The sequence below is a fragment of the Toxotes jaculatrix genome, chromosome 4 (genome assembly GCF_017976425.1).
Source record: "Toxotes jaculatrix isolate fToxJac2 chromosome 4, fToxJac2.pri, whole genome shotgun sequence".
In the NCBI taxonomy this organism is placed as follows: Eukaryota; Metazoa; Chordata; class Actinopteri; family Toxotidae; genus Toxotes; species Toxotes jaculatrix.
In genome coordinates this window covers 13017414-13041664 of record NC_054397.1, presented here as the reverse complement: position 1 = coordinate 13041664, position 24251 = coordinate 13017414, and the positions used below count along the sequence as shown (strand labels likewise).

Below are 24251 nucleotides of genomic sequence, written 5' to 3'. Positions count from 1 at the left end.
TACAACTATAAAATAAACATGAATATGCTGTAAATATTAGCCATAAAAAGCAATGTCAGGGAACACTGTCATTTCCAGAGTTTGGTCCTGGAACCTCCAGTGATAGATGAGTAAAGAATGAGAGAATTATTCAATAGAGAAACTATAAAGCAGGATTTTATTCTGGGTTTGAAAGCAGTATGGTTATGATTTCCAGAGCCAGGTTCTTGGGAGATAGTAAAGCAAGGAACACTTTTGAAGAAGAAACTTTATTTTACATTGCACAAGCAAGTACAAATTCTGTTTAATAGGTGTAAAAGTTTTAGTTATGCAGTACAGCATGTTGTGCATAAGTTGTCCCTTGCAGCCATGTAAAAGATGGTGATGTAGCTTCTGTGGATAAACCAGGTTTAAAGAACAACTTCTGTCTCTCACTGCCAACAAATGTCAAGCAGGTGACATCTGGCTACTGCTACAGCTGGTTCTGTACTTGGCTGACTAACGTCAGAGAGCTCAGGAGTCCAAATTCTAGAAATAAGAAACAGTATCATAATATTCAGTGGAACTAATATACAAGTAACTGAGTTTTCCAAACTGTTTCACCTGTGGCTACGAGAAATGGCCACTGGGAGTTATACCATTTATCCATAGTCTCAGTACTGGAGACTGAGGAATTTGACAAGCTACACCTGGACCAAAGCACAAAATGGAATCATATATAAAGAGAGTTCAATAACAGTGTGCATGGAGTTGACAAAAGAAAATAGCAGTTCCATTATTTTCTGAGTTAGACTTCATAAAACATCTAGGAAATGTCTGAATTGTTACTAATGACCTGCTTTCTCAGTTTATTGCATTTGTTTGCTGTACAGACTCCAGTCAGGAGCACTGGGACAGAGATCTGAGATCAGCCCTTGGGCTCATATTAAAGAAAACATATCTCCACAACAAACACAGCTGGTTGAGCACTCAGAGATTGTGTACACAGTGTAATACCCCAAGGCTCACTTGCTGTTGTGCTGTTCTTGAACACATACCAGAGGGCCATCTCCCTCCCCTACCTCCCACACTCTCTGCTCCTCCAGATCTGGACCAGCTGAGCTGTAGGCTGTTTCCACCACACAGAAAGGTCCATGTTTTCCTCATCTCTCTACTGGAAGTCATCGTCTCCAACCAAGTGGGAGGGGTTAAACTCACATGGGTGGGTAGTGTTTTTCAGTAGAGGCAGCTCTTGGCAGCCTTTTTTTGTGGCATTCTATTTTCTTCAGTGTCCAATTTTCAACTTTAATAAGACGCGTTAATCACAAATCCAAAGACAATCCCTCATCTCTGCTTTAGCGGGTCCTCATTGGCTAATGGCCGTTGCTATGACATCGCTGCTGCAGACGCTTTCAGAGTGATGCATTGTGGGATACGCACAACAATGTCGAAAATGCTTTGAACAGATCGATTCAAAAGATCGATTTAAAGTTTAAATAATAAACTAAATGTTGGCACGATGAAGGTTGGTACCAGCGAAAGAATTGGAATGACCACAATTACTTCTGATTTTATGATTTCGACGTTAAGTTTGATGCATGAACGGGCTTCAAGCTAGCTAACTGCTTGTTAACTGCTGCTCTAAACTAGCTAGCTGCTTCTTAGAGGTAGCTAGCTACTTGTTAAAGGTGTTGTTGATTAGCAAGACAACTCCTGGAAACCAAGCTAACAGCTAATGTTACAGATATTTTGCTGGCTACAGCGTTAACCAAAGTCAACTAATGAACTGCGTGTCTGGATTTACTATCGAACACAGTTTTTCCATATGCCTGGATAAGCTATCCAGTACAGCATTTTAAAAAGACAACAGGAAAGCGTAGCGTCTGGCTAGCTAATGGGCTGAACAATCATATCACAGTTTGTCAGAGTGGTAGTCCGCATTATTTACACAACTAAGAATGTGGTAGCTGTGGCAGCGGTCTCTTATTTTGCTGTTACATTTTAAACAGCTTATATTTCATTGTTTTTCATAAAATCTTAAGCAATTTAACCGATTTCAGCTCCACAAGTGGCCTAAACTTAAAAGTAGCACATAGGTTTAAGCTAAGGGAATAAACAAATGTTTGTCATTCTTTGTTATATTGGAAATAGCCTCTGTGTGTCTGTGTGTGTGTGTGTGTGTGTGTATGTATGTATAGAGAGAGAGAGATCAGTTCAATCGGACACCTGTTGCAGATAATAAGTACTGTTTTGTAAGAGAAGCTGAATGCTTCTTTAATTTCACGTAATTGTACCGATTACCAATTGTACCAAAACCAAAACTTACTGAAAAGGTTATCTTTTTGTCCACAGAACGTTTTCATTCTTGCTGACAAAGCCTGGGCGGGTTCTAACCTGCTGTATAAGTGGCAGAAAACCCTTGGTAACTATATCGCTGTTGCTGGGTGAGTAAACTGTTGTGGTGGATAATGTCGCCCTATGAAAACATGTAATAATCAACTTCCTTTAACACAAGATTAATTTCAGCACAAAAGCTAAAATATGCATTATATTTCTAACACAGACAGGACAACTCAGTGAAAATATTTGATCGACATGGACACAAGTGGACTGAACTCAGTCTTCCAGGGTAAGTGTGAGAGAATCTTTTTTGGTTTTGACTTTGTCTAATGAAAAAAAGTTCTTATTATTACCTCATGCTGTTCAAAAGTATTTAACAGTAAGTTCCTTTACACTTTCCTTTTTTTCTCCTACTCCTCCTAGGCGTTGTGTGGGTATGGACTGGGATAAGGATGGAGACATTTTGGCTGTAATAGCTGCAAAATCTAGCTCCATCTACCTCTGGGATGCCAGTGTCAATAAAACATCACAGATAGACAGCGGCATGAGGTATGACATACGCGCATAATATTTCCAAAGAGGGAGAAGTTAGCTTTATTCTCAGATACATTGTATCAGGCTGAATATCTAATGACAGTGTTGATGCCTTAATTCCAGGATGTTAGGCTCAAACAGAGCAACTGTTTGTGTTTTTTTAGATGACTGTAGCAGTGAAGATATTGCTAATCATTTCTAATACCCTGGGTTTGCCTCCTGCTGTCATTTGGTTCAACAGAGATCAGATGTCCTTCATCTTGTGGTCAAAAACTGGCCCGTTGTTGGCAGTCGGGACAGTCAAAGGAAACCTGTTGATCTACAATCAGCAGACTTCACGCAAGATCCCTGTACTCGGTAATACACACACAACACGTAGACTTGTTTATGACTAGCCTTTAGTCACTTCTCGGTGTTGATTGTCTGTCACCTCTCTCTCCTTACATGCTAGGTAAACACACCAAAAAGATCACCTGTGGGTGCTGGAGTACTCAGAATCTACTGGCTCTGGGAAGCGATGACCACACACTGAGCATCAGCAATCACGAGGGGGACACCATCAGACAGGTAGTCGCACAGGAGTGCATAAACATACAAGCAGCGCAAATATTTTGCTTTATGTTAGTTTTGATAGCCAACTATGGCCATATCACTGTTGGTACCGGAATGCACAATATCACAAAGTAGAGGAGGAGGGATAAGAAAAAAGATGGTAAAATAGGGTCCACTTTATCTTTCTGACACTAGACAGCACTTCGTGGTGAGCCTGCTGAAATTTACTTTTCGTTGATGAAGATGGATGAAAGGTCTGCGCAGGGAGAGAGCACGGTACGTTTTCTGCCATTTTTCATTTTTCACAAACTTTCATTATCCACATTCATCTTAAGTGCACACTATAGAATTGGAGTGTCACTTATTTAGATTTTTCAAACCTGGCTAATATATTCACCGCTGTCTATGTACTTTTATTGTGAAGATTTTGCTCAAACTTAAAGCCTGCATTGAACTTAAGGACTGATCTGTGGTGTGCGAAACATTGTGCAGTGCAGATAAAACTAATTTCAATGGGTAAAACAAAAAAAGTAATTCAGCATACATATTATCTGTTTGAGCTGTAATTGAAAGATAAAGGTTAAGAGTAGAGATTTATGATGTACTACTAACATCTTCACAAATGTTTCCTGTGCTACAACTATTGACCTTTCAGGTGAGTGTGTCTGTGGACAAGAAGATACTGATGCTTTTCAATGTCAACGACCCTGAAAACCGGATAGATCTGACCTTCCAGCGCCACTATGGAAATATTGTATCCTATCGCTGGTACTTCACACGCTCACACATCCGGGCACACCGCCAAGCACAGATCTTGAATTATGCCCATGAGATTTTGGTATTAAAATTAGTTCTCTCCCCCTGCCTGTCACTTCCAGGTACGGTGATGGGTATATACTCATTGGCTTCTCGCATGGATACTTTGTGGTTATTTCCACGCACATCAGGGAGATCGGGGAGGAGCTCTACCAGGCTCACAACCATAAAGATAGTCTTAACAGTGTGGCCATTTCACCAGCATTAAACAAGGCTGCCTTCTGTGGGGACAACAGGTATAGACAGGCTTTCAAAAGACACATCACCTTCATTCTGTTTATTTTTTAGCATGAAAAACTAAAGCCATGTGTTTCTTGATACAGCATAAAGATCCACGAGCTGTATGAGCTCAAAGATATCAGCAATGTGGTTCAGTTGGATGATGAGACTAAAGGTGAGAGACAGTCATCTTTTCTAGCCAAATGTCAAAGGGCCATTTTGAACACACCACCTACTTGCCCCTCTTCTGCCTTCCACGCGTTCTCTTCCTCCAGGTCTGGACCAGCTGAGCTGGACAGATGATGGCCAGCTGTTGGCTGTTTCTACACAGAGAGGGACGCTCCATGTCTTCCTGACAAAGTTGCCCATCCTGGGAGACAGCTTCGGTACCCGACTGGCCTACCTCACCTCCCTGCTGGAGGTCACCGTCTCCAATCAGGTGGAAGGGGTGAGGACACAAACACGCACACACCCAACAAATGTCAAACTAATTTTTGTATAGAGGGAATGAATGAATACAGCACTATAACAAAAATATAATATAGGAATAGGTCCACCAAGGCTGTACAACCTGATAAATTAATTTCAACAACAGCAAAAGGTTTAGAAGTTTTCTACATTGATAGACAATCATGCTGATTCGGTGATGTCGGCCATAATATGGAGACCACCTAAATCCTGTAGTTTGGAATTTGGGCAAAAATAAGTGAGCTCAGGGTACTTGGAGGAAAGATTAAAAAGAAATGAGTATTATATTGTTATTTTAATGGCTAGATACAGTATGGATAATACATAATAACTCTTATATATGTATTATATATCTACAATACATAAAACAATATGTAACACTGTGCTATTTGTGTTTCTACATTGCTTGGGGTAAATACCGCTGACCATATTTAATATTAAATCTCTTGCTGATGCCCTGTGTTTTTCAGGAGACCCCTGTCGTCATAGAAGTGGACGTAGAGCCCACTTTCATTGCAGTGGGGCCATACCATGTTGCTGTGGGGATGAACAACAGAGCCTGGTTCTACGCATTGGTAGACCAAGAACCTGGTGTGTGTGTGTGTTTGTGTGTTTGTTAAGTGTTACCTGGTCTGTGTAGGAATTAATTTAGTCTTATGTCTGAACGTAAGTTTACTGAACGATTTTCGTGTATCACTCAGGTTTTAGCAAGCTAAAGGACATTGAGTATTTGGGGACAATAGCCAGCATGCGCCTCAACTCAGACTACGCAGCAGCGCTCTTTGAGGGAAAAGTGCAGCTGCACATGGTGAGTCATGTAATGTCTGTTGACCAATAAATGATCAGTCACCAGGCTTCAGCCTTTATGATTGTTTAGCATGGATACAGTACAAATCTGTGGGTGTGTTTTAGATTGAAGGCAAAGACCATGAGGAGAAGAAACAGATGAAATTATTTCCAGATGATGACAGAAAAGGTCGGATCCTCTGCCACGCCCTCACCGCTGACTTCCTGTTCTACGGCACTGATGTAAGACTCAGCAGAGACCTCAGTTTTAGTACATAGTGTAGCTTCTCTGTAGACAATGAATGTGGAGACTGGTGGCTATAATTTCTGAATCACAATGTTCCTTTCCTGTATTTGTTATGTATAAAACTATAAGTTGCTGTTTTTGTCATCATCAAAGATCACGGAGGGCCGATTGTGAGTTGACAGCTAAAGTCGGTTTCTGAAGACCGTTACTGAGAACAGACACATTCTCAAAGACAAAAACTAACCCTGGTCAATTTTCTGGTCTTCCATTTGTTCTCTCTTCATCATCTCCCCCACCTCCCTGCCTACTTTTTTTTTGTAATTGTCTCTCTTTCTAATGGATGTTCTAATCTCTCCATCTTTTTCTACAGTCAGGAAACGTGGCATGCGTCTTGGTGGAAGACTGGGAGACCGTGAGCAGCTACAGCCACTCAGTTGGTGTGAGAAGAGTGTTTCCTGACATAAATGGCACACGGCTGGTCTTCATCGATGACAAGAACGGCGGCTTCCTGTTCTCCCCTGCAAATGTAAGTAGTGTTTCTAAATCCATGGCACACACTAAATACTGTGAATATGAGAATACTGTCACATGAGTAGTAAAGGCAAATTACTTTATCCATCATGATGGCTGCAGGCACCTGGATTTAAGTGTCATGAAGAAACTAGACTGACTTGACTGTACAGTACTATATGTCAAAACAACTCATCTTTTTTTTGTTCTGTGTGTGCGTGCGTGTGTGTGTGCGTGCATCTCCAGGCGACAGACTTCTGCTTTGAGCTCCCCAACTTCTCTCCCACCATCACAGGAGTGCTGTGGGACAACTGGCATGCTGACAGAGGAGTGTTTGTAGCTTATGACAATGACAAGGTCTACACCTACGCCCTGCATAAAACCACCATATATGGTAGGGAGAGGCCACAGCTTAACACACACTTTTTATTGCTCTAAAATTTACGGGATGATGATCTTTATTCTACTATTCTATTCGACTTTATTCTACTTCTCTCTCACTGTGTCTGCCCAGGCCCCCGAGTGGTGTTGGTGGGGAGCACCCCGCTCCTCTTTTCCCAGAAGCCTTTGCTCTTGTACAATGGGGAATTGACTTGTCAGACAGTGAGTGGCAAGACCAGCAAAGTGGCTCTGAGCACGCATTCTTTCCTCAAGCGCTCAGCCGGCACATCGTCAGATTCGCCATCGAAGCAGCTCACACAGGCACTCATGCTCAAGAGGTCAGTTCAGTCCGCGAGTCAGCTGAGGTGTTGCTGTTAAAGAATGGGGCTTATTCAGACAAAAGGTACCTTGATATCTTGATGAGGCATATGGACAGTTGTGCTATAATAGCATTTTAATTGTATTACAACACAATAGTATTAGAACACGAGAAAGAGCCACACAGCTTAGTCAGCTTATCAGTTTAGCTTGTTGAAGCCAGAATGGACATTGACAGTTAATTTAATGAGCTTAGTACGGTACACTTCATAGTTTTTATACAATGCAAGTCCCATATTTAGACATATATAGAAATATGGCTATAATGTGTTGAGGAGGATATGTCTAAATCTGCTTACAGACGTTTGAAAATGCAAGAATATAATTAGAGAAAAACAAGACCACAATTATTACTTATTATAAATACAGTATATGCAACATTATGGGTTTTAGCATCCATACCACAGATGAAATACATGAACAAAAGTAATTAATATTTTTTTGTTTTGTTGTTTGTTCATCACTAACAACGCCTTCAAATTGTCATACTGGTTTAAGTCACTGAGACTAGGAACTAAATTTCACTTGTGTGTGTGTCTGTGTGTATTCCTGTCGAGGCTCCATGAAGCCTGGGATCTGTGCAAGTCTGGAGGCAGCGACGCAGACTGGGCAGAGTTAGGCAAAGCCTGTCTGGTCCACATGGAGGTCGATCTGGCCATTCAGGTCTACCGCATGAGTGGCAATGTGGGCATGGTCCTGTCACTGCAGGGCATCCAGGTACAAAACACACAATGTTGCACATATGTCACACACTCCACATAAAAGACAAAATTTGGACACAACACTCTTCCCTTCTCCTTATCTCTCTCTTTTGATCTCCCTCTGTCCAGGGAACAGAGGACATGAATTTACTGGCGGGACATTTGGCCATGTATCTAGGTGACTACAACCTGGCTCAGGACCTCTATCTGTCCTCAAACTGCCCAGTCGCTGCCCTAGAGGTGAGTTTGTGTTTGGATATATATATATATATATATATATATATGTGTGTGTGTGTGTGTGTGTGTGTGTGTGTGTGTGTGTGTGTGTGTGTGTGAGAGACTAAGGTTGATTGCTTCTGTTTTAGGGTGTCTCCTGTGGTAAAATGGGTTACATAATTCCTTACACTTATGTATGTATGAGATGCTATCAACGAAACATCACCTAAACATTGTTAATGTAGTATTTTGTGTGGGTGCGTTTGCGTTTGCTTTAGATGAGGAGGGACCTGTTGCACTGGGACAGTGCCCTGATGTTAGCGAAGAGGCTAGCAGAAGATCAGATTCCTTTTATATCCAAGGAATATGCTGTCCACCTGGAGTTTATGTAAGTGTATATACACAACACACATTTATACCATTCAGTATAATTGATCTGTCTACACTGTATGTGAATTCTCTCTTTCTCTCTTTGTAGCGGAGACTATGTGAACGCATTGGCACACTATGAAAAAGGCATGACCCACAATAACAAAGTAAGTTATGTTGTAGCTTTATGCAACATAACAAGTGTAGACTGAGGAATTTTCACTCCTCAGTTTTTAAAAAATGCATTAAAAAGGAAAAACTGAAATGTCACATTGACAGTGTGTTTTAGAGACAAGTACTTAGATTTGCTGTGTTCTCTTCTTATGACATAAATGGTGAAATAAATGAAAGTTTCCTCCCTCTGTTGCCCTCACCTTCGAACATCTTTCTTTCGCTGTGCAGTTTGAGGACCATGATGAGGCATGTCAAGCAGGTGTAGCCAGGATGTCCATCAGGATGGGTGACATCCGGAGAGGAGCAGCCCAGGCTATTCAGCACCCAAGCAGAGTCCTTAAGAAGGAGTGTGGGGCCATACTGGAGAGCATGAAGGTAGAGAAACAGCCTCTTCTCTGTCTTCTTGTAATTTTACATGTTATACTTTAGTGGTAGACTGCAGTCATCTGATGTGTTTATGCGCTGCAAGTATCTGAGCATCAGAGAATGTTTGCAATGTCTTTCTGTTCATATCTTCTTCTGTGATTTTCTTTTATCTCTTACAGCAATACTCTGAAGCTGCTCAGCTCTATGAGAAAGGCGAGTATTACGACAAGGCTGCGTCCGTCTACATTCGTTGTAAGAACTGGTGAGGCAAACACCAACACACACCAGCACACAGACCTGCAAGTGTCTCTCCTCCTTTCTGTTATTCTACTTGTTGTTTTCTCCATACTCAGGGCAAAGGTGGGAGAGCTGCTCCCACACGTTTCCTCTCCCAAGATCCACCTGCAGTATGCCAAGGCCAAGGAGGCAGATGGCAAGTAGGTTCTCACTCTGAATGTGTCACCTTTCAAGACAGTTATATCACTGAAAGAGAAGCCGATGTAATGTGTACTGTGTGCACCAGGTATAAAGACGCAGCAATGGCCTATGAGAGCGCAAAAGACTGGGACAACATGATCCGAGTGCTGCTGGACCACCTGAACAATCCCGAGGATGCCGTTCGCATCGTCAGGGAGACGCAGAGCATCGACGGAGCAAAGATGGTTGCCAGGTAGAACACAGGGGTACACACACAACAACAATTTTGTAAACGTAATGAGTTTTTTTTCTTCTTACTGCCTCCATCTCTCAACTCTACTCCACACTCGATAACCCTCTCAGCTACTTTTTAACATGAATCCTTTTCTTAGCCTCAACCTGGACTAAATCCTAATTCCAATTTTTAACTGAAAATCCAACACTAAGTTTCTGAAGCAGGAGGGCAGCGTCAAATGTTATTTTAATTTTCATTTCATATTTGGTCTTTTAGTCTCCAGTTAAGATTATTACAGTTTTGCATGATCTGGCTGAATTAAAGTGGGTGCTCAATAAGATATTTTATGTAAGCACCCTGTGTAACCAATTTAATCTCTGTCTCTCTTTCGCCATCCTCAGCAGATTAGTAAAACTCTAACCATCAAGACAGCCCCTCATTTCAGCTCTAGTTCTTTCGCTGTGCTACTGAGCCAAGTATTTCTGTAATAAACCTTAAACATATGTTTGTGTGTCTCAGGTTCTTCCTGCGGTTGAATGACTACGGCTCAGCCATCCACTTCCTGGTTCTGTCTCAGTGCAACGATGAAGCTTTCCAGCTGGCACAGCAGCACGGACAGATGGAGGTCTACGCAGACATCATCGGTCAGTCTGTGTGGGAATGTGTGTGTGTGTGTGTGGAGCATTTAGACATTTTGCAGTTTGATACAAACAAGTCGAGTGTGTTTAACTTTATTTCCTGTTTTTCTTTCTGTCAGTGTAGTTTCAAATAAACGGTCTATAAGTTGAATATGAATTGCATGACTGCCTGTGTGTGTTGATCAGGCTCTGAGGCGACACAGGAGGATTACCAGAGCATTGCTCTCTACTTTGAGGGAGAGAAGAAACACCTGCAGGCTGGCAAGTTCTTTCAGAAGTGTGGGCAGTACAGCAGAGTAAGAGCTCTCCATTTGTACATTAATTTACTCAATTTACTTTATAATCTTTATGATTCATCAAGTCAGTTACTGACTGAGACACTGATTCACTGGGTCAGTTCTTTCTTTCTTCCTGTCTCTCAGGCCCTGAAACACTTCCTGAAGTGTCCCAACACAGATGACAACCTGGCAGTCGAGATGGCTATTGAGACGGTGAGTGTGTGTGTGTGTCAAACTCAATATTTCCTGTGCAAATACAAAACAAAGTAAGCATTGAGTTAAGTGTTTTTGATGTGTGTGTACGCCAGGTGGGTCAGGCCAAAGACGCCTCTTTGACCAATCAGCTGATAGATTACCTGATGGGAGAGAGCGACGGTATGCCCAAGGTAAGCAATTTACTGGAACGCTGGACGCTTTAATTCAACTCAAGAGAAAGAATATTTCCAGTTGCTAGTTGTCTCAGATCCAACAAGGCACTACAAATCTTGTATTTCTAAACAGTAGTTGACATTCTGCCAACAGATCTGTGGTCAGAGAGCTAATAGAGTTTTATTATTGCTGGTTGTATGAAAAGCAGGTGGTGTTTCTTATGTATCTGCATGTGTATACATCATAGGTAATGTACATCCTCGTGAGTGTCTCTGAAAACCTGCTTTGTGGCACTGATGTGGAACATGTTCAGTCCTGCTGTTGTGTGGCGGTAGGACATGAGCGTGTCCCATATCGCCCCAGGTTCTCTTAAACTGTGGAACAGGAAGAGTCGGTTGAATTTATTGGATGGCTGAAGTGCTGAGAGAAAGAGTGAGCACCACATTTACTCATTTTGAACCGTTTCAAATCTGTTTCTGATGAATTCTGCACCCAGAGGTGTGTTACTGATCTAACAGGGGCACCGTGCTGGAAATACAGTGTTCCTAGTATTTGTATTTAATCGGTGAAGTGCGCTTAAATATGCGCTTAAATATGCATTTAAAGGCCCTGAAAACCAGTTTTCTCACTTCACTCAGCTTCATGCTCTGAGCAGCATGGTCCTACATGAACACTGCTTTCTGCCAAAGTTAGAACAGATTTGGTTATTTCACAGGAATCATTTCTATCTTTTTGTTGCCTCTTGTGTTTTCTGCTTGTTGGTTTGGCAGCAGGATTATGCAAAAAGGGTACTGAATCGATTTGCACCAAGCTTGGTGGAGGGATGGATCCAGTTTGGGGGGGGGGGGGGTGTTCAGGAATTTCTTTTTCACTTTTCTTAACATTTTGAGATCTGGCTTTTTTTTTTAGCCTTAGTGGAGGTGTGTGCTCTTCTGAGTGCAATTCTAGTTTTGTCTGTTACTAGTTTGGGGCGAGTCTTTGTTGGAAAAAGTTGGTGACACATTCTTCTGTGCACCAATCAGATTTCCTGTGAATTTGCAAATTTCAGACACTGAACTGTAGCTCACACTTCCTCTTAGGGATCATCTGTCCCAGACTGTGGCTGTTGTAAACCAAACACTAACTACATATAGTTTGTTGCTTGGATTTTGTTGCATTGACTGTTTCACCCTGTGCAATCATGTGTGTAACTCTTGCCCTGGGTGATACAATTTTCTCAAATGTAGATGGTTAGTTGCCCTGTCTTTCCACTTCCCAGGATGCCAAGTACCTCTTCCGTCTCTATATGGCGCTGCAGCAGTACAGGGAGGCTGCTCGCACTGCCATCATCATCGCCAGAGAAGAGCAGTGTGCAGGTAAAAACGTATTCACACAAACACAACCAAGAAACTCTGTACCAATAACAACAACATAACATATGATACATCTGTAATCATGTTTTTCTTGATCTCTGTATTTGTGTGTGTCTGTTAACTCCGACAGGGAACTACCGCAATGCCCATGACGTGCTGTTCAGCATGTACACGGAGCTGCAGGCCCAGAAGATTAAGATCCCTGCTGAGATGGCCACCAACCTGATGATCCTCCACTCCTACCTACTGGTGAAGGTCAGAACAGCCAGAAATCGATCACACCTGCAATGTTTACTTCTTTTCACTTCAAAAATCAACAGAAGAGTTGTCATTTGCTCATGAGTTCCCGAACATGTTTTTATGTTAGGTCCACGTGAAGAGAGGAGACCACCTAAAAGGGGCACGCATGCTCATTCGTGTCAGCAACAATATCAGCAAGTTTCCTTCACGTGAGTCAACGTAGAAAAAAAAATCACCTTTTCCCAACACTAGCCTTTTGTGAAGTACACACAGAAACACCTGTGCTAATTTAAAAAATTGTCCACTAGATGTTTCATCAGTGTTTGTGTGTGTGTGCAGATGTTGTTCCCATTCTGACGTCAGCAGTCATCGAATGTCACCGTGCCGGACTGAAGAACTCAGCCTTCAGCTTTGCTGCCATGCTGATGAGACCAGAGTACCGAAACGAGATCGACCCAAAGTACAGGAAGAAGATTGAGGCCATGGTTCGGTGAGTGGCGAATGTCCACACCTCCGGCTAAACCTGTTCATACTCCCTCTCCCGCTCTTCTTTACCTCCCTCCCTTCTTCTCCACATGCACACTTCTCACCTCATTTGTCTGACTTTCGCCTCCTTTACCCTACACTGCCTCTGTATCCTTGTCTTCACCGCATATGTGTCCTCACCACAGACGTCCAGATACATCAGAGCTGGAGGAGGAAACAACTCCATGTCCCTTCTGTGGCTTCCAGCTGCCACAGAACGAATTGCTGTGTATTTCCTGCAAGAACAACCTGCCCTACTGCATTGCCACGGTACAAACACTAGATGACGCTGTAAAACTTGAAAATTTGGTTGCAGAAAAAGCACTACACTTGTATTTTTATCATTTGACCGTTGACCTTTTCATGTTCATCAGGGTCGCCATATGCTGAAAGAAGACTGGTCTGTGTGTCCTCACTGTGAATTTCCTGCTCTCTACTCGCAGTTCAATCTGTAAGTGACACGCAAACATGCGTAAACATTCACCAGCTGTAGTTTTCAGGTAGCTAAGCAAACCTATAGCAAAGTCACGTGCATCTAAAATTATAGACACAGATCTATGGTGAAACCTGCCTAACACGGGTTAAACTGACTGCAGACAACCTGGGGAAAAAAATGGATTTTGATTTGAGCACATTTTCTCTTTTTTGCTGTAGTTAAGTGGCAGCATAACAACTCACTCCAAAGTGTCCTCCACTTTTTATCAGGGCTCCTCGCTAACTTTCTCAAAACAGATCAGACTGTAGCAGCTTGTGGTTTAACTCATTTTTAGACTAGTTTGACATTTTGGAAGAAACTCTTATTTGCGAAGTTAGAAAAAAAAAATCTTCAGTGTGTACCAGGAAATGACTACAACCAGGAAATAGTTACAGCACATAACTCTGTAAAACATCTTGTTTTTTGTACAAAAACAGTTGTGTTAATCAGTGAACTTTAGAGGAGGTGGTAAGCAGATCGTATGAGCTAAGCTTGCATTGTCCCCGTGTTTACTGTCTTTATGCTAAGCTAAGCTAAGCATTTCCTTGTTGCTGCTTCATGCTTAGTGTTCAGACGTAAGAATGGAACCCTTCTTTTCATCATGGTGAGTCTCTGATTCATTGACACACTGATAAATCTACACTGAACTGCTTTTTTTTTTTTTTTTTTTTTCAGGTTGTTAGAGACAGAGACGGTGTGTCCCATGTGCTCTGAAACTCTGAGTGTCAAACAGGTGAAGAAGATCTCTGATTGTTCCAAATACCTGCAGACTGATGAATTAGAACAATGAAGGGTATTTATAGGGTTTATATACATAAATTATATATTTTGGATGGATTTTATGTGTTTCAAAGAATCAAAGGAGGCTTGATATCGACCAAAAGACGATAAAGCAAATTTTAAAAATGTAATGTATATTTAGGTGAAACTGAATGTGTAATAAAACCTTTTTTATCAGTATTTTACAAGTTTCTATTTATATTCGTAAAAACAAATATTTTTTTAGCTCTTGAATTTTCTAAAACGATTTTAAACTGAAGTAACTCCAAATTTAAAATCCTATTTAATGTTTTCTGTCTTGTTTTCTGAGCAGCACAGCCTGAGGAGCAAACTGCGAAATGAATGCTGTGATATCTTCTTCCATTTAACACTGTTGGATCTGATATTATTCATTAATCGATTACTCAACTGACAAACAAAAAATATATATTTTGATCATCAGTTAGTCATTTAAGGCTATTTATACAAAATTTTTTTCTGAAAAATGACTGCTTTCTCACGTTTGGAGGAAAAAAAAATCATTGGCACGCATGAGTGGCATATTTCTCTATTAATTCTCACGAAATTTTTACAAAAGTGAAATTTACAGGTCATCACCTCTAAACGTAGAGCAAAAGCAAAAGTCTCTTTGTTCTGTAGTCGTAGCAAAAGGTAACAGTCTTGCACATCGGTCACATTATTTACAGCCTTGACACCTGAACCACAAACAGATGATGGAAGAAATGAACAACGCTCCTGATGAGACCCGCGTTACTACAGAGGTGTACAGACATGATAATACGTGTCATTTTCTCAGTATGAAGACACCCTGATGGAAACATGACAGGAAGTGGAAAAAAAAAAACAGGACAAACATCTCACTGCCAGTGTGGTTAGAGTCGATTGGCAGAGGGTTTAAGGCCAGTTTCAATACTTTATGATGCTCGTTACAGGGTTGTTGTAAGTGCAGAGAAAAATACTATTGTCTGTAGGGGCAGTTGGAGGATGACTCTGGTCATTTCTTAGCCTTGCCCTTCCCCTTGCCCTTGCCTTTCCCCTTCCCAGAATCTTCTTTCTTCTCGTTCGACTCCTTGGTGGCCTTGGCCTTCTTCTGCTGCAGGAAGGAACACGAGACAGATGAGGTATAAACATGAAGAACATGGGTTTGGGTTTGCTTATCACAGCTTGAATGCCCTTACTTTGATCATAGCGTCAGCTTTGAGGCCCTCGTCCTCAGACTCCTGAAGTTCAGTGTCCATGTCCTCCCCTCCCAGCTCTGACTCTCCACCACCACCACCACGGCGGCCCTTCTTCACAGTTTGCAGCGAGTAAGGCGTCAAGTGAACTTCTTTGTTGTAGGCCCGCGTGAAAGCTGCCTTCACCTGGTGGGACAATGACATCACAGATGTTAAAATGCATGGTTTGTTGGACATACAAAGGATCAACCAGGGAAAAGCCAAATCTGTTGAACACTGATAATATAAAACAATCATCAGAAGTGTGGGTCAACACAAAAGGGAGAGTAATACTGTGCACATTGATAGCACATTGTGTAGCATGACCTGTTGTCTACAACTCTTTGCATCTGAAGTTGTGATACAACCAGCTCCTGACCTTGGAGTCCAATTTGGAGTACGGGTCGGGCTTTCCTCCCCAGACAGTGATCTCCATGATGCTGTCCACGTCCTCCTTGATGAGCTGGTAGTCATCCAGCAGCTGCACAGCCTGACTGGCGCCCTCCGCTCCGTGCCTCTGAAGTGGGCTCAGCAGCGCCTGCCGCAGGTAGTGAAGGTAGTCCAGGTTCACCGCCTGCCTGCTGCTCAACGTCCTGCAGGAGACAAACAGGTAAAACACTCAGTGTGATTTTGTGTTTGACGATGTTTAAATATTTAATTAAAAAAAAACAAAACACTTCAAACTCACTTTAAACTCATGTGTGAGGCCAGCTCCTGAACAATACGCGAATGTTTACTGGTGGATGAGTTCTTGCCGAGCCAGCTGGGGAATGTGGGGAACTGGTTCATGTAGCCTCTCATGAGCTCGCCTGGTAACACACTGGCATAGATGGCCTACGAACAAACACACATACACCATCGCAATGATGAAGATCTGGTGTCCCAACACGTGCTTATTGCTTGTGGACTTGTGCATGTGTGTGTTACCTGGGTAGGCAGCAGTGACCAGTTCTGCCCAGAGCGGATCCGTCTGTCCACCAGGTCTCCATCAGAGATGGAGTCCGCAGTCTTGCTCAGCAACACCAGGTGGGACTTCGGATTTCCACTGCGCAAAGAGACACGGATAAGAACATATCAAAACATTAAAAAGGGAATAGTTCCACGTTTTTATGAAACGCTGCAATTTGTTTTCAGGCGGAAACAGCCAGCCCCTCTCACCCGGCAGCCGCTGGACGAACATGCAAGTAGTTCTCTTGGACAAAGAGTGGCGCTAGCGAGTAGTCGTGGAAGAAGAGGTCGGACTTGTCGATGAGGCTCATGTGGGCAGTCTCCTCCCCCGTGGCAAACACCTTCCTGCAAACGTCAAACGGCCCCAGTTTCATGTCCTTGCGGGCTCTGGCTGCGTCAGACTTGCACTGGTCGTACGTCATCACCTTGTCTTTAGCCGACCACATGCTCAGGTTGTGGACCACCTGTGGAAAAAAACAGCCAGCACGGTGAGAGTGGGGGACTGAGGGTGGCAAATGAAGACATGAGCCTTTTATGATACGTTCTCTTCTTTACCTGTCGGACATCTTGATTGGAAGCAAGGATAATTTCGTTAAGAGCTGGGGGAGGGATCTTGACTCCTTCCTTGAAAGCGATGGACATCATGGCTGCCTGAAACATTGAAAAGGAAAAGGAGAGGGAAAACTTTAGAACTTACTTTAATTCATACCTACAACCTGTCATTAGTGAGATTCACTCAGTGTATGTGCGTCTTGTATCCTCAAGTTTTTGTTTATATGTGTGTCTTTGTGTGTGTACCTTGATCTGTTCCACTCGAGGCCTCTGGAAGCGCAGATCGAAGCAGTAGTTGGCCAGTGACCTGATCTTCTGGTGGTTACGATCGTTGCACATGCAGATGATGGGAATCTTCGAACTTTTGATCAGGCCGATCATCTCCTACAGGAAGCAAGAGGTCAGAGGTCAGATCACCCACCACTCTATCTTTTACAAAATAAGAGACTCTGATCCGACTCACTCAGAAATTTGTTTATTTACCTGGATTCCTCCACGGTCCTCATTTCCAGCCATGCCATCAACCTCATCCATGATCAGGACGTGTTTACTGCTCACTGTCTGAGACGTACCTACAAAACACACACACACACACACCAACAGTTATATATACTACATAGTCTGCACTTCACTTCTGGATGAATTGTATATTACATCAATTCTACAAGAGAAAAGAATTTAACCTCTGCAGGAAAAAAAAAACAAACGCAATGCAACAAGCTTTAATTAAATTCCATTTCAGAAATATTCTTTGTTTGCATGCACTCCATCTGTAACATGTAACCACTTAATTTTTTTTTTTTAACCTGTACGTATCAACATACCTGGTATCAAACACAAATGTGTGGGAGGTTGTTCTTGCTACCTTAGCTAACTTGGGAAAATTATTACCACCCTTCATCACAACAGGCGTCTTTTGCAGAGTTAGTACGTGATCAAATCAAAAACAAAAGTTTACATATAGAAAATGTTTTTTTTTTTTTTTTGCTTCTTTTGAAAAAACAAAAAAACCCAATATGATTACAGTCAATAGATTATGATAGCTTGGTCACAAGCTGACATCATTTAACGCAAACAGAAACAGAAAATTTAAAAGGTGATCACCTTTGTAGAAGTTCTCGATGCTGGTGTTGTTAAGTGACTCAGCGACGACTTCCTTCAGGCTGTTTTTGCTGCGAGTGCAGCTGGCGTTCATCTCCACGTAGCTGAAGCCCAATTCCTACAGGCCGACACACAAAGACACACACATGGTGGAGAGGCTGAGTGAAAAGGACGCTGAGGTCAGAACAAAATGTCCACGTTTCCACATTATTTGAGCCAGCTCAGAGTCACGGTTGACAGTGTAATGACATGCCTGTTTTCAGACTGACCTCACAGACCAGGGCAGCAGTGGTGGTCTTCCCCACTCCCGGAGGTCCAGAGAGCAGAGCAGCTTTATGTCCTGATCCATCATCTTTCCCTCCTCCAAATTTACCAAACCTTGCTAATGTAATGAACACAGGTAAAATTTTCAACACAGGTAAATTTTTCACAGACACAAAATCAGCTCTGGTTTTTAGTTTGTATCAAACCAAGCTAAACTGTCTGCTACCTGAAGGCTTGGAAGCAGTGGTGCTGTGGTTTTTGTGCCAGTTCTGCAGCCAGCGCAGCAGCTTGTTGGCACAGCTCTGATCTCCCTGCTGGCCAATCACAGACTTCAGAGAGCGCGGGCGGTACTTGTCCACCCACAGCAGGCTGGCGTCCTCCCCAGTCGTCAACGGGGATGCTGGTCCCGGGGTTGAAGGTGAACAGATGGAAGACGAGGAGGAAAGGCCCAGCTCCCTCCGGGCCGTGTGACCTGAGCCTCTCCCAGGTGGGGTGCCACAACCTCCTGTCCTGCCACCGTGACCTTGTGCCAGGCCAGTCTTTGATGGGCTCGGGGTCTGAGGGGACCTGGAATTACCTTTGGAGGGTGAGATCTTCTGGGCTTTGGGGGTGCCCTTTGAAGTCTGGCCTGGGGGAGTCTTGGTCTTTGAGGCTTTGCTCTAATCGACAAAAGAGGGGAGAAAAAAGAAGGCATCCAAAAACAGTTACAGCACGTCCAAATAAAATTCATCCTGAAATGACTGGTCATTTAATCAAATTAACAGGAAAAATAATAATAAAACAAATATTTTGATAACTGATCAGTTGTTTCAGTCATTTTCCAAGCAAAAAGTTCAAACATTCACTGGTTCCAGCTTCTTAAAGCTGAAGACTTGCTGCTTTTTTCTCATCACCCTCTTTTTTCACAAGTTCATGACATTTAATTTTCTGGATGATTAATCGATAAACATCAGATGAATCAATCATGAACATAAAGCAAACAAATTAGCTTTCTAGAGACCGTCTCTGCCTCATCAGCGCACATGGACGTGTCTTGTCCTGCATCTTGGCTTCTTAAACGAGCCATCTTGTTGTTCAGCACTGCGCTTTGTAAGATGCAGCTATAAGAAGAGACGCGTTTACACCGTGTCTCACTGCTGCTGCTGTCAAATCAGCTTTCAATCAAACAAATTCAGGAGGCTGCAGGTAAAAGGAGAATTTCTGACCTTTAAGACATCTTAACAGTGATTCTTCACTACAAAAAGGGATGATTGATTGTGATTCAAGTTCTACTTTACTTCATATTAAATTACACTGTAAACAGCATGATATACTATATAATAAACTGCTGACCTCCGCCTCTGCAGCAATCTCATACTTGGACTTCTTTCCTGGTTTGGTTCTGATCAGCTCCAACAGACCATCCTCATCCAGGACCTTGGTACCAAAATTCTCGGCCTGACCAGAGCGAGACAACACATTGTAAAGCCTAACTGTACGAATGCATGTCAAAAAACAGTGTTCTTGAGGATCTTAACTAATTTTTTTTTTTTTTTTTTTTTTTTGGGATGTCAGGTTGGTCACCTTCTCGAGCTTTGAGGCTCCGCTGTCCCTGCCCTGCACCAGGTAGGTGGTCTTTTTGCTGATGTTACCCGTCACCTTGCCTCCGTAGCGCTCGATGAGGGCTTTGGCATCATCTCTCTCCATAGACTCCAGGACCCCCGTCAACACAAACACATAGCCCTCCAAACAGTTCTCTGCTCCCTGGAAAACACACACAGCACACAGTCAGAGACTGAAAACAAGACAAAGATGGTGGTTAGAAGCTTTTCTTTCCACAACCATGTGAAGGCTGATATGTGTATGTGTGTGTGCGTGCGTGTGTGTTTGTGTGTGTGTGTGTTACCTTTGGGATTTCCTTGGAGCCCAGAGCTCGTGGTCCGTCTCTGTTGAGGAAGTTCCTGTAAGCTGAAGTGTTGGCTTTCTTCTTCTCAGCGTCGTCAGGACTCGTGCTTGTGCTCTGATCAGATTGAGAGATAGAGAGGACAAAATTTTAATTATGTGTGCTTCTTTCGATTTTCACTTGCTTTATATTTTATCCCAAATAAAGCGATTTATTGATAGATTATGTCCCTTATGATCAGGATACGATGCATTTCAGCTGACGGATAAGCCATCTGCAAAGCTCACCTCTGGTTTCTTGGGAGAAGTTTTAAGTGCAGTGGGTGTTGTTCCAGTTTTGGGTGTGAACTTCATGCCTGAGCTCGATGAAGCGTGGGGCTCCTTTCTGGGAGAGGTTTTCATTTTTGTGGGTGACACGACGGTTTTGCTCTTTGGCCCTGCGTCCTTCTCTTCATCCTTTTTTTTCATCATGGCCAGTTTGGAGCTGGCTTTGACAGGGGCGAGGTTCTTCTTAGGAGACGGACTGATCACATCCTCCGACATGCTCCTGTTGGTCTTTGAGGGGCTGCTTGTGCTGCCAGCAGCAGAGTCCGTGCGGCTCTTTTTGGGAATCGTGGCAGGGGCTTGTTTTTCATCTGAGCCTTTACGAGCCTGGATGAGGTCACACACAATTTTACATTTAACAACCACCAGACCACCAGAAGTGAATGTGCCTTTTTGATCACTGTGTGCATTACCTTCTTCGCCTGCGGCTCCTCGTCCAGCATGGCCAGTGTTCTGGCGAACTCCTCGTCCTCGTGGACCTGCTTTTCCAGCTGTGTGAAGTCAGAAGAAGAAAGCAAAATCATGAGAAAGGAAAAGAAAAGGAAAACTTCAGCAACTTTTAAATTATATCAATGTTGAGAATTGCAGGAATTCTCCCAGTGATTCAAAACAACTTTCGCAAACCTTCCCAGGCTTGGGAAACAGACTTTTAAATCTTTAACTTTTGCAGGATTTTCCTGACTGAACCAGCCCTCACTCTCCAACACTGAGTAAGATGTTAATGTACAGTTTTTTCATTGTCGATTATCTTTTTCAGAGTCCAAGAAAAAATTTGATCCACCCACCTGCATGTCCTCATCCATCTGCAGCTGCCTGGCGATTTCCTCATCACTGATCAGATCATCTGTGTCCTGAGTTGGCTGAGGAGTAGGTGAGATTTTACAGTCAGTTTGTTGTAAAATGATCATTTGTTTCAAACAGAAATGACAAAAAACGGCTCATTAAAGAGATCAGTGGGTAATAGACAGTCATGAGCTTGACTCACAGCCTTTCGTTTGGTACTGGCTACCAGCTTCTTGTCTGAGCGCTGAACAGCCCCGCTGCCAAAGTAGTCGAGTACTGAGGTGGGGGTTTGTTTAGGCTGAGGAGGAGGCTCCGACTTAGGGGTGACAGGCACAGGAGGAGACTTCATCCCGGCTTTCCCTTGTGCGAAGGAGGGTTTGACAGGAGTCTTTACCCCCTCTTTGGCCCCTGGACGAGAACTCTGTGCATCCGACTTTGCCGTTTTGGACGTGTCGTTCTGCTTGGTTTTGGAGACCTTCTTCAACGATTGAAAGTTATCACTGTCTGAGTCTACAATCAAAAAAAGAGAAATATCTATCAAATATACAGAGAAAACTATGCGCGAAGATGTATTTAAGAACATACATTGTGTCTGAAATATGATGATAAACCATCACCTGTTTCAGAGACATACTGCACAGGATCCTTTTTGGGAGGTGGCGATGCCATGCTGGTCTTCTGTTTCCCTTTGGGGGATTTCTTTGACTTCTTCACTGGCTCCTCCTCCGAGTCTGGTGAAGAAAAGACGCAGGGACGATGAAGAGCAATGTATCAACAGAACATTTATCAGCAAGCAAAAAAGCAGTCCTATTAGGGATCACGTGACAGCTCCAAAGCAAACTTACCCGACTCTATGACTGCGTGCTTCTTTCGCTTTTTCTCACTATCCTTGCGTTTCTCCTCTGTTTTGGAGCTTCTGACCTGGAAACAAAAACCAAAACGAACCCTCATGGATACAACAATGAAACAGAAGAATCACTACAACAAGGAAGACAGAAGATAATGCTGCTGAAGTTATCATTTGATTCGGGAGTTAAGGGATAATTTAAAGGAAACTTAAATGACAATACTGAGCAACAGATTCTGCTTTTTAAAAATATATTCATTGTTGTGAACATGTGTTAGAAATCCTAATTAAGCTTACTTAACACTGTTTAAAATCCACTTTTAGATTTGTGAAGCCGTTATCTTATTTAAGAAAACAAAATTTGAATTTCTCCATCCAGACAATATACTAGGTCCAGTTTATAAAACGAGACTGTCTAGATTATCTCAGAGAGTGTAAAGACTGCTTTAGACTAAAAAAAGGAAGAATTTACTCCTCCTTTTACATCCAGACCACACTGGACCAAATCAGGATCAAAAACCTCTATACTTGGACTTGTCAGATCTGGACATTAGCAGAGAGTGTAAAGATTTTTTTCCTTTATTTTTTTTTTTAATTTGAAGCCTGTGCAACTTCAGCATCCTTAGCCAACATTATTTCCTTGCCTTGCTGGTCTCTTTCTTTTTCTGTTTCACCTCCTCATCTGGAGACAGAGGCTTGTTCTTCTTCTTCTCCTCTGCTCTCAAGTTTCCATTTGGGGCTGGTTTCTGCACCGCAGGCTTCCCTGCAGTCGGTGCAAAAAACCGCCTGATGTCCTGTGTAGCACACACACATGTATGATCAGTTCACCATGAGATCAGGCAGACAGGCATCAACATCCGTGCTTTTATACTTTGAGGATTTCACTTCCTGGCGTGGGTTGTGCAGGAAAAGGTGTGTCATTTAAAAACAGTAAATATATAAATATATATGGAGTTCCACGAAGAAAGATGATCATAATGTTCCTGGCTAACTTTAAATAATAGGCTGACAAGTTTATCCTATTAAGCTGCAGCTAACTGCGCAGCGTCGCTCTCACTTAATTTAACCACTTTCTTTACATATGCAACTCATCGTCAGAGAGAGGACAAATTTCAAAATCTGTAACATACCATTATGAAGAGGCTTTTTTTCTTGCAGCTCTAATTTCAGGTTATTTGTCAGGAAAGTGAGAAAACCGTGCAAACGCTTGGCGCCAAGCAGAACTCTGTGGTCGCCCGGAGATGACGAACGGCCGGGAGTTGGCTGGTTGGTGTGCGTCCTGTGCGTCACGTACGTCACTGTGTGTTTTGTTTCTAATAGCAAAAATACATGCGAAAATATAAATATAAATATAAAATATATACATATACATATACATATATATATATATATATATATATATATATATATATATATATATATATATATATATATATATAAAATGAAACTTGAATATATATGGAATGAAAGACTTTCATTCCATATATATATAATTTCCTAAACGGCATGCCATAATAGATACATATATATATATATCTATATCTATATCTATATATAGATATATATATATATGTATATATATATATGTATATATATATAGATATAGATATAGATATATATATAGATAGATAGATAGATAGATAGATAGATACAACTTATTTGGCTTGAAAAAACTGTCAGTTGAGAGTAAATTTGATCCTTTTACATTTAACATCATGTCACCTTCACAGCTCTGTGAAAGGTTAAAAACACTTAGGAAACTAAATTATCGAAAGGTTCATGTGCTTAGGTCAAACTCAGACACTGACCTCAGGTGACTGCTAAGACTGCCTGCAGGTTAGACCACAGGTGCAGCTCTGGTTCAAATTCCTCTTAAAGAACGGCTAATCTAAGGAGCAACATCGTAATATATGAAAAACAGCAACAAGCAGACACAAATATTGGATTTCAGAATTTCATGACTGCATTATGTTATTCCTGTGTTTAACACCATTTCACGATGTCTAGGACACT

General features: G+C 42.2%; 2 protein-coding genes across 4 annotated transcripts; one reads left to right on the top strand and one right to left on the bottom strand.

Annotated features, from left to right (window-relative positions):
* The first annotated feature begins 1383 nt into the window (after window positions 1–1383).
* Window positions 1384–14475, top strand: wdr19 (WD repeat domain 19). The gene is made up of 36 exons (XM_041036190.1): window positions 1384–1483; window positions 2311–2402; window positions 2522–2587; window positions 2722–2847; window positions 3074–3189; window positions 3284–3399; window positions 3580–3660; window positions 4040–4152; window positions 4263–4436; window positions 4524–4594; window positions 4695–4867; window positions 5358–5478; window positions 5589–5695; window positions 5800–5916; window positions 6291–6446; window positions 6677–6824; window positions 6945–7149; window positions 7747–7906; window positions 8020–8130; window positions 8385–8494; window positions 8585–8642; window positions 8878–9024; window positions 9195–9277; window positions 9369–9452; window positions 9539–9685; window positions 10187–10311; window positions 10492–10601; window positions 10728–10796; window positions 10892–10969; window positions 12211–12307; window positions 12435–12559; window positions 12672–12753; window positions 12884–13034; window positions 13216–13339; window positions 13444–13520; window positions 14220–14475. Exons 1-36 carry the CDS (start codon window positions 1478–1480, stop codon window positions 14332–14334), a joined length of 4041 nt encoding a protein of 1346 aa, XP_040892124.1. The 5' UTR covers window positions 1384–1477; the 3' UTR covers window positions 14335–14475.
* Window positions 14476–14855: 380 nt separating this feature from the next.
* Window positions 14856–23483, bottom strand: rfc1 (replication factor C (activator 1) 1). Of its 3 annotated transcripts, none has more exons than XM_041036191.1 (23): window positions 23369–23483; window positions 22883–23032; window positions 22237–22312; window positions 22009–22122; window positions 21594–21901; window positions 21394–21468; window positions 21022–21099; window positions 20573–20935; window positions 20289–20402; window positions 19967–20146; window positions 19736–19840; window positions 18630–19062; window positions 18409–18521; window positions 18143–18257; window positions 17522–17610; window positions 17285–17422; window positions 17042–17137; window positions 16697–16950; window positions 16466–16583; window positions 16227–16372; window positions 15918–16131; window positions 15503–15685; window positions 14856–15417 (listed from the first exon to the last, which is right to left on the bottom strand). In XM_041036191.1, the coding sequence occupies exons 1-23, from the start codon at window positions 23369–23371 to the stop codon at window positions 15319–15321; spliced, it is 3564 nt and encodes a 1187-aa protein (XP_040892125.1). In that variant the 5' UTR covers window positions 23372–23483; the 3' UTR covers window positions 14856–15318. The 3 variants fall into 3 exon arrangements, with proteins under 3 accessions (XP_040892125.1, XP_040892126.1, XP_040892127.1); XM_041036192.1 differs by having other exon boundaries at window positions 14856–15414; XM_041036193.1 differs by having other exon boundaries at window positions 22913–23032.
* Between the last annotated feature and the right edge of the window lie 768 nt (window positions 23484–24251).